This window comes from Alosa pseudoharengus, unplaced genomic scaffold (assembly GCF_046254945.1).
Source record: "Alosa pseudoharengus isolate Yale_2024_CS ecotype anadromous, Long Island Sound unplaced genomic scaffold, YU_APseudo_1.1 YU_APseudo_1.1_scf_8, whole genome shotgun sequence".
In the NCBI taxonomy this organism is placed as follows: domain Eukaryota; kingdom Metazoa; phylum Chordata; class Actinopteri; order Clupeiformes; family Clupeidae; genus Alosa; species Alosa pseudoharengus.
In genome coordinates this window covers 41,876,336-41,888,836 of record NW_027468870.1, presented here as the reverse complement: position 1 = coordinate 41,888,836, position 12,501 = coordinate 41,876,336, and the positions used below count along the sequence as shown (strand labels likewise).

Below are 12,501 nucleotides of genomic sequence, written 5' to 3'. Positions count from 1 at the left end.
ATTATTTATCTCAAGACATACCACAACAGGCATGATTGGATTGGATTAATATGTCAGTGAGGTACCTTATAACTGCCTCCACAGTGCACACCAACTCTTCAGCACCACACTCCCGTGTATTTATGGGGGGAGGGGATGTCTGGTACAGATGAGTTTCAGTCGAGGCCCCCACCTCACTGTGGTGGTTGACATGGCAACGCTTGCAATAGCGCACAGGCCTGTTGCCATGGTGTCCACAGCAGCTGGCTGAGAAACAAGTGACAACTGCTCGTCGCACATGAGAACTACAGTTCTGCAATGGGATAAAATGAGGATGGAAGATGTGAGGAAGATAAAAAAGAGAACAATCAATTCAGGTATAATCTGATCAGCTCTAAAACCACAGCCGTTGATATAAATGTGTTCATGTTTATAAAACCATTCTCTTGCACTTACCTAATTGGTACATTACATGAAACTCAATGTTCCAATTAAAAAAAATGTATATATACACACCACCACACTTGTAAGGCTAAGGGTAATTAAAAACCAAAAGGGCATTGATGATATCTAAACAAACTAATTGATAATTTTGCTGATAAAATGCAAAAGAAAATTAAAGAAATCTAGACAAATTGAGTGCATATTCTGTACATAATACCAATGTGGTAACACTTTATTTGAAGGGGTCTACATAAGGGTGACATGTAACTGTCGTACATTAATGACACATTATTGATGTTTATGACTGTTGTCATAATGTGTGATTCGGTTTTTGGAATGTCAAGTTGACATTGTTTGGGTGTCATCATTATGACAACTTGACATTAGCCAAGAGGACATTATTTGACGGGTCTTTGTCATGACAACTTGACATTAGCCAAGAAAATGTAACCCATTTACAATATTGTCATGACGACTTGACATAGCCAAGAAAGAAATGCAAGGTGTTTGGCATGACAACTTGACATATAACTGTGTTTGGCCTGACTTATCTTCTAGGTTTGTGAAGTTGAACAATTGGCTGTCATGACGCCATTATAAATTGGTCATGAATACTTTTCTTGACCTCAACTACAGTGGTACAGTTTTGACTTGTCATTAAGCTGTCACAAATAACTATTACACCAAAATAGTTTCCTGACAGTGTCATGAATACTTACCTTTGACCTAAAGTACAGTGAACCATCTGAGATGTTTCCTGAACATGTCATTAAGTGTCATTACACTATCATGTAGGTCCTATTTCTGTACATTTTACATTTCTGGAACATTGAGTCTAATTTCAACTATAATGATAACAAATACTATACTCAGTCATGACTTAAGAGTTTATTTCAGCAATGTATTTTGCAAAACCATAATACATGGACATGTTACCATGCCAGCTAACCTAACTGTGCATGTGGAACATGCATTCAACTATTCACATACTAGTCTTTAAGCACCATTTCATTGCCATCATTTCTGCAGCTTTTTCAAATCATGCATGAGTCTACCCAACACACCATTACGACGACGGATTCCTAACCAGTAGTGCCATTCAATCATTTTAAGGTGTGTTGTGAGGGACTGAGGGGTTCGATTCCCCCTGAGACGCCATATTTGTCTGTGTAAGGGGCACTTATTTTAATGTGAAGTGCTGCCTTTCTAAGGAACTTTTCACAAGAGGAGTAGACAAATGAAAGTACCAAAATAGTTTACCCAGAACATATAGCCGGCATTTATTAAACATCAAATATCAAACAGTATGACCTTGTTTCTCTTTTCTGTCCTTTTAGTTGTGAAAATCAGTATTTCTCTTAGTTTTCAACCTTTAAACACATGTTGAGAAAAATATAAAGTAAAATGACCTCAGAGCTCTGATAAAATAACCCCAAAATAATAATAAGTCCATCTACCTGGGTAGTATGGGTTTTTTTTAAGTGGTGAGATCTCGCGCTTATCTGTAGGCTACGATGAAATGAAGACATATTGATTAGAAGCAGTTCATGTCGCAGGCAAGATTATCATTCGCGCCCTCTGCTCTTCTGCCTCCCGTGTCCAATGGTGAATTTGTCCAATGGAACACTCTCAAATCATGCATCCAAACAAAAAAACAACCTGCATAGCAGGACAACAATTCAATTAAATTACTCTCTCGATACATTTTAGCAGATCTGGAAATATAACTCATATTCATGAACTGTAGTATCTTATTCTTATTTTTAATCTATACATTCACTACATAGCCTACATGAAACTTCAGCACTAGCATATCACGTTGTTAACATGGCTTCAACATAGCATGAAATAGCACTTCAAATCATTAAACTCATGTTCAACTCCGATTGGTTTTTAGCTTATGCAGTACCATCAATACATTTCCACACAATGCATTAAACAACTGAGTTACAGCAAAATAAAACTTTTACGTGCTTAACTCATTAAACACATCTATCACGCCATGTCTGCTACTAACATAAATGACGAACACGTGTAAAACACTCACCGGAGAGTAAACTCCTTGTCGTAATTTCGACCCTTTGCTGTTATTCCTTCCTTAGAAGTAGGTTTGGTGGGAAAACCCCTTTTAACTAGTTCTTCAATGTTATTTTTAAATTTTCTTCTCAGTGTGGAAAATCTAAATATGGCTTCAGCTCACTATCGTCAGAGAATGTCTAATAAGGGGAGAACCGCCACTCTCGGGGAAACTTCCGGTTTCTGAACTGGTTGCAGCTCCTTTTCTGGTTCCACATGAGGGCGCTCACGAATAAGTGCAGAATGAATGGAGGCCTATGGAGCTGTACCCCTCAAATCCACTTTTCTCGGGATATAATTTTTTGCCCAGAAATTCGAATGTTGCAGTCAAAAGAGGGGGCAGAGAAAATACAAACCGCTGAGTATTATATTTTTTGAGACACTTATTTGTTCTAAAAAGCCTTTCAAATGTGTCAATGACGTCATTCATTAGCAGAAAGCTAGTGTGTTGTGTGCAACAACGACCCAACCTGTAAGAAATCGAAAGGACGTGACTACTCGTTCATTCAACTTTTGACCTATAATCCATATTGAGCTTGCAGAAACCACAATCAAATCTTCAATTTCTCAACGACAACCAGGTGAAAGAGACAAATTTAGCAGTCTAGCTCCATAGACCCCCATTGTTTTTGCACTTATTCGTGATCGCCCCTAGCGGAACTGCAACATATTGCAGGTACAATGGAGTTAATAGGGAGTGATCCGGCTCTCCGTAAACGGGCTCTGCTATCGTTCTGCTGTCCTTCTGCTGTTTGCGATTTCTATCTTCTTCTCTAAGAATCAGTGTAGCAGTTTCCCCTCTATGCAGCGCCAACACTGCCACCTACTGGACAAATACGGTGTGCAGGGAAAACATAACTAAAAGTAATCAAGAAATTAGATATTAAACTAGAATAATGTAATCCTATTAGTAGGCTATTTTTGAGTGGGTTACATCTGCAATGCACCTTCAATATGTTGAGTATATCTAATTTATAATGGTGTCATGACAGCCAATTGTTCAGGCTCATCACTTCATAAACCTAGAAGATAAGTCAGGCCAAACACAGTTATATGTCAAGTTGTCATGACAATATCATGCCAAGGAAAGTATTCATGACACAATTATAATGGTGTCATGTCAATCAATTATTCCGGCCCACCACTTCACGAACCTAGAAGATGAGTCAGGCCAAACACAGTTATATGCCAATTTTGCATTTCTTTCTTGGCTAATGTCAAGTTGTCATGACAACGGTTTACATTTTCTTGGCTAATGTCAAGTTGTCATGACAGACACCCTCAAATAATGTCATCTTGCCTAATGTCAAGTTGTTATAATGATGACACCCAAACAATGTCAACTTGACATTCCAAAAACCGAATGACACTTAATGACAACAGTCATAAACATCAATACTATGTCATTAGTGTGCATGACATGTGTCATGACATTCTTATGACGGTTACATGTCACCCTTGTGTAGACCCCTTCAAATAAAGTGTTACCCATAAGGTAACAGATGGCTGTGATTAAATATTAGTAGTTGTGGAGATAATATTGCAGTGACCCTTCATCCCCTGATTGACAACTAATACCAAGCAGACACTGACCAACCATCAGTTGGCTCCAACAAACTTTTGAATCAGGCCAAATTTTGGTCTGATTTGTCGTGTACACTCACGACACCTGATCAGAATATGTAAGAAAAAAATTACTCCAGCTACGGTCCATCTAATTGGACTTCTGGCATGTCAGGAGCTAAGCCAGGCGCCAAACGTGCCACGTGAGCACTAAAATCGCGTCAGATTGAAAAATGTAGTGTGAGTTACCATGCTGAATGCTCTGGAAAAAATGCAGTGTCTGCTCAGTTTGAAGGAGAAGTTCGGTGTGATATTGACCTAAAGTGTGTTGAAACATGATACAGAGTGTGAACTTTTGTCTCATAGCTCATCTCGGCTTGTCCCCTGCACGAAATCTGGAGCTAGTTAGCCGATGCTACCAACAGGTTTTCGATGGGGGTGCCTCAGGTATCGGCCTAGCCATGTAAATAAATCACTGTTTTACACCATTTACGAGGCTCAAAGTAGCTCCACACTTCATTGGTAGACTTCCGAGGGCCCTGACATTTAAAACGAGACATTGAGAACTTTGAAAAAGCACTGGTAGTTTATTTAGAAGACGATTTATACAGACAGTACCTTCAGGAAGTTTACCGTTCGCCGCCATCTTGAATTTAGTCACGATAAGTCGAGCGACGAGTATGAATGAACAGGTATGATAAGGGATCAGATTCCAAAAATAATTCCATGGAAATGCATAGATTCCAGTTGCTTTTTCAAAGTTCTCAATGTCTCGTTTTAAATGTCAGGGCCCTCGGAAGTCTGTCAACGAAGTGTGGATCTACTTTGAGCCTCGTAAATGGTGTAAAACATTTGCATGGCTAGGCCGATGCCCGAGGCACCCCCATCGACAACCTGTTGGTAGCATCGGCTAACTTGTGCCAGATTTCGGAGTGCAGGGGACAAGCCGAGATGAGCTATGAGACAAAAGTTCACACTCGGGATAATGCACACCCAACATAACACACTTTAGGTCAGTATCCCACCGAACTTCTCCTTTAACACATACAAAAAACATTCAGTGAGAAACATACCTTTTTTTGACATATAGCCGATATCTCAGCTGTAAGAACAATATAATAAGATTTTGCAGCTTTATACAGCATTGTTTACAATATTTGGTGTTTCATGTATATACAGTGTCATCCACCTTTATTGGCACCCCTGATAACATATGGGTAAAAAGAGGTATAGAAAATCATTGACAAGATAAAACCAAAGTTATCACAATGAAAACAATGAGGAGAAATTATCCAACCTTGAAGGAAAGAAGATTTATTCTGAGAAGAAAAAATCCTCATAGAGCAATACATATTTTTAACTAGATATGTAATTCCAAGGAATTGCCAGTGCATGCAAATGCAGAAAATGCTATGTAAAATATCAGTTATAGTTACAGATAATGCAAGCACAGAGCTAGTTGGTAGGGTGTTGCTGGGTAGACATGGTGGTTGCTATGCTAAATAGAACAGTTGCTATGCTTGCTGCTAGGGTAATGTTGTTGGTTGCTAGGTTGACATTATAGTTGTGGTAGGTAGGGTATTGCAAGGGTAATTACTGTATAATGGTTAATATGTTATATAAATTGTTATACTGTATAAAATGCATGTTGGTTACTAAGAGGTTGAGATGGTTGCTTGGGTGCTATTGCGGTTGCATTAACAGTGGGCAATACATGAATGTAGGCTACAAGCCCATTGATTTTATGCTGCTCTATGACCTCATGAGTCATGACCAGGCTCACCGGCAGCACGGGAGATACGGGGGATATGACACCCCCAGTTTTGAAGAGACGGCAATCGCCCCCCTAACTTTTGATAAGGAAAAAAAGCCTTACACAGCACACTAAATGATAGCCTATACGCTAGGCTAAATAAAACTTCCCATTAGCAGCACTACCACAGCCATCTAGACTGCACAATTCATTCTGCTAGAACTGGTTGGATATCTGAAATGTTTGATCAGTTTGTCTACTAAAAACCATCATAAACAAAACCAGACTACTTGTTTTTGTAGACCGTCTCCTGCTCATCCCGAGGTTAGCTACTATGTTAAATAACAAACTCAATTAGCCTACTGCGTATCAACTTGTTTTCACTAACCAATCAAATACAAGATGAGTAATTCTTACATCACATTTAAGTTCTAAAACATTTATTTCAGACATCATTTACAAGACACAATTAAATTAATTGAGTTATCTTGGTGCATAAACCCCTCACAGACAGTAAAGGTATTACTGTATCCTATCTCATAGCGTTCAGGGGGGTCTTAAACAAGCTGGAAATGTAGCTTACTTGTGCCTGTCACAGCTAAGATGTGAGGAGTTCTTTGAATTTGAGCTTTGAGCTTGGGGCAAAAAAAAAAAATCAAATAGATAGCTTTGCATCTGCCTGAAGTAATACATGTAGCCTAGATATTATGATTGTTTCAATATTTGACATTTTAAATATTTTTTATATTTTAATTAACTCAATGTATTTAGATATTGTTAAAATGTTGTTAATACAAATAGTTGATTATAAAGGCAAAGTAAGTTGCTAATTATTGAAATTGTCTGTTCTTTGCATGTAATTAGGCTACTATACAGGTTTTCTAGAGGAATAGCATGTTTGAACGGGCACTGCACTACTAGTGAATTAAAACAACATCAGATCCAGCAGACCGAAACAGGACATTTAATGTGGAACCAAATGTGATAATAATATTTTAACGTTACCATTTTGCCAGGGTAATTGGGTCAGATGGGGCTTGATAATTCCCCAAAGTGGGGAATGACAGAAAAAGTTTGAGAACCACTGTGCTATGACAACAAACTTTAGCTAGCTTGCGACAAGTACAGCTAAACTATAGGTCTCCCCTGAGGTGGTTTAGGGCACCCTTTACCTTAACATATCGTTTCCAAAATCATTGTGATGGCACATAACTTAATATCATGACGAACAACACTTCTGCCATGGTCTGTGCAGCCCTCTGGAGGCGATTACTGACCTAGCAACTTTCTAGCTGCGGGTAGGAAACTGAAACCAGTATATATGTTTGTATGACAATTTTATGTTCCTATTTTCACTCTTTATGATCATTTAAATTAATATAAATTTGCTTCCTTTCAAGGTTGATTTTTTTCTCATTATCTTCATTGTGAAACTAAGATAAAATGGCAAATCTGTACTAGGGGTGCTAATAAATGAACAAAACAAAACATTTTCATATATCATTTTGTATAACATCAAAAAATTTGAGTTCAGAGTTTACACTGACCTTGTGGTAGCAACACATCAACAAGCCACTCTGCATGGTCTCTGTAAAAAGGAGCATATACAGCTCAAAAAGCATTCCAACAGTGTGTTAATATTAAAGTTGTTACAATAGACCTGTATCTATACATCATTTTTATCTTTTCACAATTCTTAATTCGTAATTATATTAATTCGTAATTATATTATTAGTCACACATAATTACCGGCAACAGTTTTTACAATAGGTCTGAATTACTCATATTCTCATTCTCATCAAAATTGCAGCACCCATGTATATTGTAATATATTATGTATTGGGTAACACTTTACTTGACAGTATCAACATAAGGGTGACACTGTCATGAGGCATGAACCCTAACCCTAATCCTAACCTACCTTGTTATGACAAAAACCGAATGGCACTTAATAACAGAAGCGTTATGTTATAAATGTTTATGACACGTTCATGACAGTGTCATGTCACTCTTATGTCGACACTGTCAAGTAAAGTGTACCAATATATTGTCTATATTGTCTGTACTGCTATGATAAATAAACATGATTCAGATTTTCAAAAATCAATACAGAAAAACTTGCAATTTTACATAGCATGCTACAGCCCACAGTGCCGGATTAGTCATTCCAACATAATTGGGCTGTAAAGGTAATTAGATTTTCACATATTTATACCCCAGAAACTAAAAAATGACATGGCAAACATAATTTATAGCATTAAAAAACTATCCACATGCCAAATATTTGCATGTAATATTACAAATGGACCTACCCTGCAATCCTTTGACTGCACTCTTCACATATATACAAAGGAGGGGGCTTGTCACCAAGAGCCACAGAGAGAGTTGGGTCAATGCACATCTTAAGAAGGAAAAGTGAAGAACAGTTGAGAATAAAAATCTTAAGAGCCACCTGTCAATCAGCACAAAGTATACACATACTATAATCACCCTGCCATTGCTCTTTAATTTCATGGGGTGCTGTGTGTTTGTACAGATACACAGTGCATAGTGTCTCTCTCAGTCTTTAACTAACACAAACCTTACTGGTTTATGGTCACTGATTTAAGTGTACCTCTTTGTCCTAAATAGTCAGTTCAGAATGCACATACATAATCCTTAATATAGAGTGCATCATTCATCAAAGAATGTATTGGCACAATACATGACACTATTTCAAGACACACCGGCCTATTTCGACAATATAATCACATACAGTGGGCAGTGCTTCGACTTGGCCAGCTTCACTCGCGGTCCGCGCGTGGGATCACGCGGTATCACGCGACTTTAATTTGTATTTTTCCATTGAGACGCTGCAACAACCCAAACAACCGGTAGATGACTCAAGTGAGCAGGGTGTCTCGTAAAAAGAAAACCCTACACAGACTTCACTACAGACTTTAGCAGACTGGTTTAGAAATAATGTAATAGCCAGAAATATGCCTGCCCTGCCCTAATAAAGAAATATTTGGTTAACTGCGAGTGAATCCCGTTTGCAGCCGTAGAGACGCAAGACAAATTAAACATTCTGGTTTTCTCCGTGTGCAACGATGATAGACAGACATCATTTGGACAAAATATAGAGCATATTAACCTCCGTTGCTCAGCCAAATGCCTTCCTGTTACGTCCTGTTATCACGGAGTTACAGGCGATAAACGATTTTTGATGGTCACAAGTTTACTTCATTAGGGACTGTTCGTTATTTATTTAAGGGGCTACCGGAGGAGTTTTGGGAGCATTAGTCCAAAAAGACGTGACCCTCCCTCGCCAGCAATACATTTTTCTATGACCCTCCAAAGTGATTATGAAAAAATCACTGTCAACTTTTTCCGGGTTTATCACGTACTGTATTTTAACGTTTTCACATATTTGGCCATAAGCCGTTTATCATAGGCTGTCACGAAACCAAACTACAAAGGCGAACACTTTAACAGGGGGAATTAATTGGGCATGAATCATGCTGAACGCTATTTCGCTACCTTAGAATAATAAGGTTCTATCTGCGTTTTGAGTAGGTACAACCGGGACGATTGAAACGGGGGACGAATGAAACATTCCGGTTTTCTCCGAGAGACAAAACATGGAGCATATTAACCTCCGTTGCTCAGCCAAATGCCTTCCTGTTACGTCCTGGTATCACGGAGTTACAAGCAATAAACGATTTTTGATGGTCACAAGTTTACTTCATTAGCGGTTTATTTTTTTGGATTATTAAAGAGTGTTTTTCATTTAAAGGTTTGACTTCGTGCTTATTCAGTAGAGCATTTAGTGCTCTCCCCAATCCCAGACGTTCACATTGCATGTTTGTTTGTAATGGATGCAACCGCGAGATAGGCTATGCGTTTGACAATGAGTTGTTAACAGAACCAAGACATATAGCCCAGCAGCAATCTAGGGACTCTTCGTTATTTATTGAAGGGGCCACCGGAGGAATTTTGAGTGCTTCAGTTGGAAGTTGCATGACCCTCTCTTGCCTGCTAGAAATTGTTCAATGACCCTCCGACAGAATTGTTAAAAAAGACATGACCCTCCCCTGCCAATTGTCGCTGTCTTCCGCCCGCGCCACAGCCACACACTTTGTGATAACGTTCTTAAATCAATCTTTCCCGTGAGCTTGCATGCTACCAGCCCTTCCTTTTCAAATGTGTTGCGCCTGTTTGCACAATTTCACAAATAATCATATGTGATTAATAATATGACAAATAATCCCTGTGCACGGGACCGAAACAATGCATGCCAACTTTTTCCGTGTTTATCACGTATTTTAACTTTCCCCCGCTGTCTTGCCGTTTTAATGTTTTCCCGTAGAATATCCCATATTTTAATACTCTCATAACAGCCCTGCCATCGGGCCTGTCTCTGTGTTGCCCTGTTGCTACCCCTTGGCCTTCCAACGAAACAGATGTCTTCAAATCATCGTTTTCCTTGCTTGAAGGCGAACTTAGAGTGATGTTAACCTATTTAAGTTTAACGGCGTGATTGTCGTGAGCGCACGATTCATTGGCGCTTGCATGTTCGGCCTTATGTCTACCTTCGCACCTGAGGCTACTCAGCTGCAAGAGAAATAATTTCCCCTGTTTGTATGTTCACTGCAAGTTGGCCTACCATAACTTACCAACTCTGCACTGTAGACCCTAACTGGCTATTTATATTTTTCTGTGAAATAAGCAAATGTATTTGTTCAACTTTATGAAGCAGATTTATGCATAGGCTACTTGGAACATAATACATTTGACAAAGGACAGATGTATGTTGCTAGTGACAAAATATTAACTTTCAGTGTTTTACGATGTCTTTGTCATGGGGAAGTGTTTTTCCCCTTGCATTTATTCTAGGTTACTGTCAGTGACTGCCGTGAGAGAAGCGGGTTCTGTGTTTCGTTCATGTCAGTGACTGACGCGAGAGAAGCGGGGTCTGTGTTGTGTTGCGTTCATTTATTTTCATTGGGCATACCGTGCCGTGCCGTCCACAGCTCTTCAGTTCAGACAAAGCCAAAATTACTCCTTTTGAAACAATGAGTGCAGGAAGCGCGTTTGTATGGTTATATTGCTTGACGGGGGGGATCCCAAGCAGCTTTCAGCCATAAGGCTACTTTGAGAACATTTCAATTCACCCGACACTAATATTCAAAATGTTGAAAACTATTTCGGCATAGCCTATAAAGCAGTTTAATTAAATGGAATGTTAGTTGTAAACAAACGAGCTACTTGGTGAGGGTTGGCCTCACAGATGCGCTCGTGCCTTAGATGGCAGGAAAAATCTTCACGATAGGCCTATTAACTAACCACCTGATTCACGTTGGCTGGGGGGAAGGGGGGCCATCAGACATTTGTGCCCAGTTAATCCGGCCCTGCCCCCAAAAAATCATACCTTCCCACCTCTGACAGCTTAAAAGAAGTCAAGAGGACTCCTTACTCACAGACCTATATCACAAACCTGCGGAATTTTGCCGTGTTTTGAAATCCTATGCAGCTACAGCTTCCAATCGCGAGGAAGCAATTTTGCATTGTAGGCATAACTAACATGCAATAACGCCGCCAACAACAACCAAAACTAGGCTAATCATTGTCAACATGTAAATTAAATGTAACATTATTGTGAATCAAATTAAAATGTTCTCTTTTGCAAACGTAGGCATAGTAACAGAATAATTTAATAATGTTACAAAGATACTAAATCAATCCGTATGTTTCATTAGGCTACTAGGCTATTTGTTTTGCCTTGATTCATTTAGGCTAGGCCTTTTTATTCAGGGGCCGTATTCACAAAGAATTTTAAGGCTAAAAGTAGCTCCTAACTGGCGAATTTAGGAGCAACTCCTAAAAATAATGGGCGTGTCACTCCTAACTTTAGGACTCCTAATTTTTTCACAAAAAGTAATTCACGAAGCATTTTAGACCTAAAAGTAGCACCTAAGTCTGGGACAGCTTAAGTCAAGAGGACTCACTAAGACCTACTCATAAACCGCTTTTTTGTGGCATTTTACGTTGCGATGTTTTGAAATGCGTAGCCTATGCGCAACAGGAGCTTCCAATCGCAAGGGAACAATTTTGCATTCATAAAAGGGATGCAATAACGCCACCAACAACAACCAAAACTACTCATTGTTAACATGTAAATGAAATGTAAAGTTTCATTGTGAATCAAATTAAAATGTTCTCCTCTTTGCAAACGTAGCCTAGGGATATGGTGACAGATTCATTTAATAATGTTGCAAAGGTAGGCTACTGCATCAATCCATAGGCCTATGTTTCATTAGGCTACTAGGCTATTTGTTTTGCCTTACTCTTTATTCATTTAGGCTAGGCCTTTTTATTCAGTTATTAATCATCTTCTGTCCTTCACACTACTTGTGTAGCGCACGCATTCTCCGACCTGTCACCTGTCAGTCATCATCGGAAGAGAGGTGTTTGGAATTCCCGTTCATTGTTATTTAAGAACATGCAGTGTGCGTAGGGTACCAAAAACATCTTGCTCGTAAAAAAGCATCATAACGCACATTCTGGCGGGTCTGTTATTTACTATAGGCTGCGCAAACCACATGCCTTTATTTTGGGCAAGCCTGCATTCATTCATTCATTCAACCTTTATTTATTCTCGGAGGGTCATTGAGGGAAGCCCTCATTTTCAATGAAGCCGAGATTAC

General features: G+C 39.1%; 1 protein-coding gene across 1 annotated transcript in view; it reads right to left on the bottom strand.

Moving 5' to 3' along the window:
- Positions 1-12,501, bottom strand: part of unc79 (unc-79 homolog, NALCN channel complex subunit) — a 354,164-nt gene that overhangs the window by 245,351 nt on the left and 96,312 nt on the right. Inside the window, exons 9-12 of the mRNA XM_076275011.1 lie at positions 8,128-8,216; positions 7,363-7,403; positions 5,136-5,164; positions 66-292 (exon numbers count right to left, since the gene is read on the bottom strand). Of these exons, the coding sequence (XP_076131126.1) occupies positions 66-292; positions 5,136-5,164; positions 7,363-7,403; positions 8,128-8,216 (386 nt within the window). The remainder of the gene's footprint in view (positions 1-65; positions 293-5,135; positions 5,165-7,362; positions 7,404-8,127; positions 8,217-12,501) is intronic.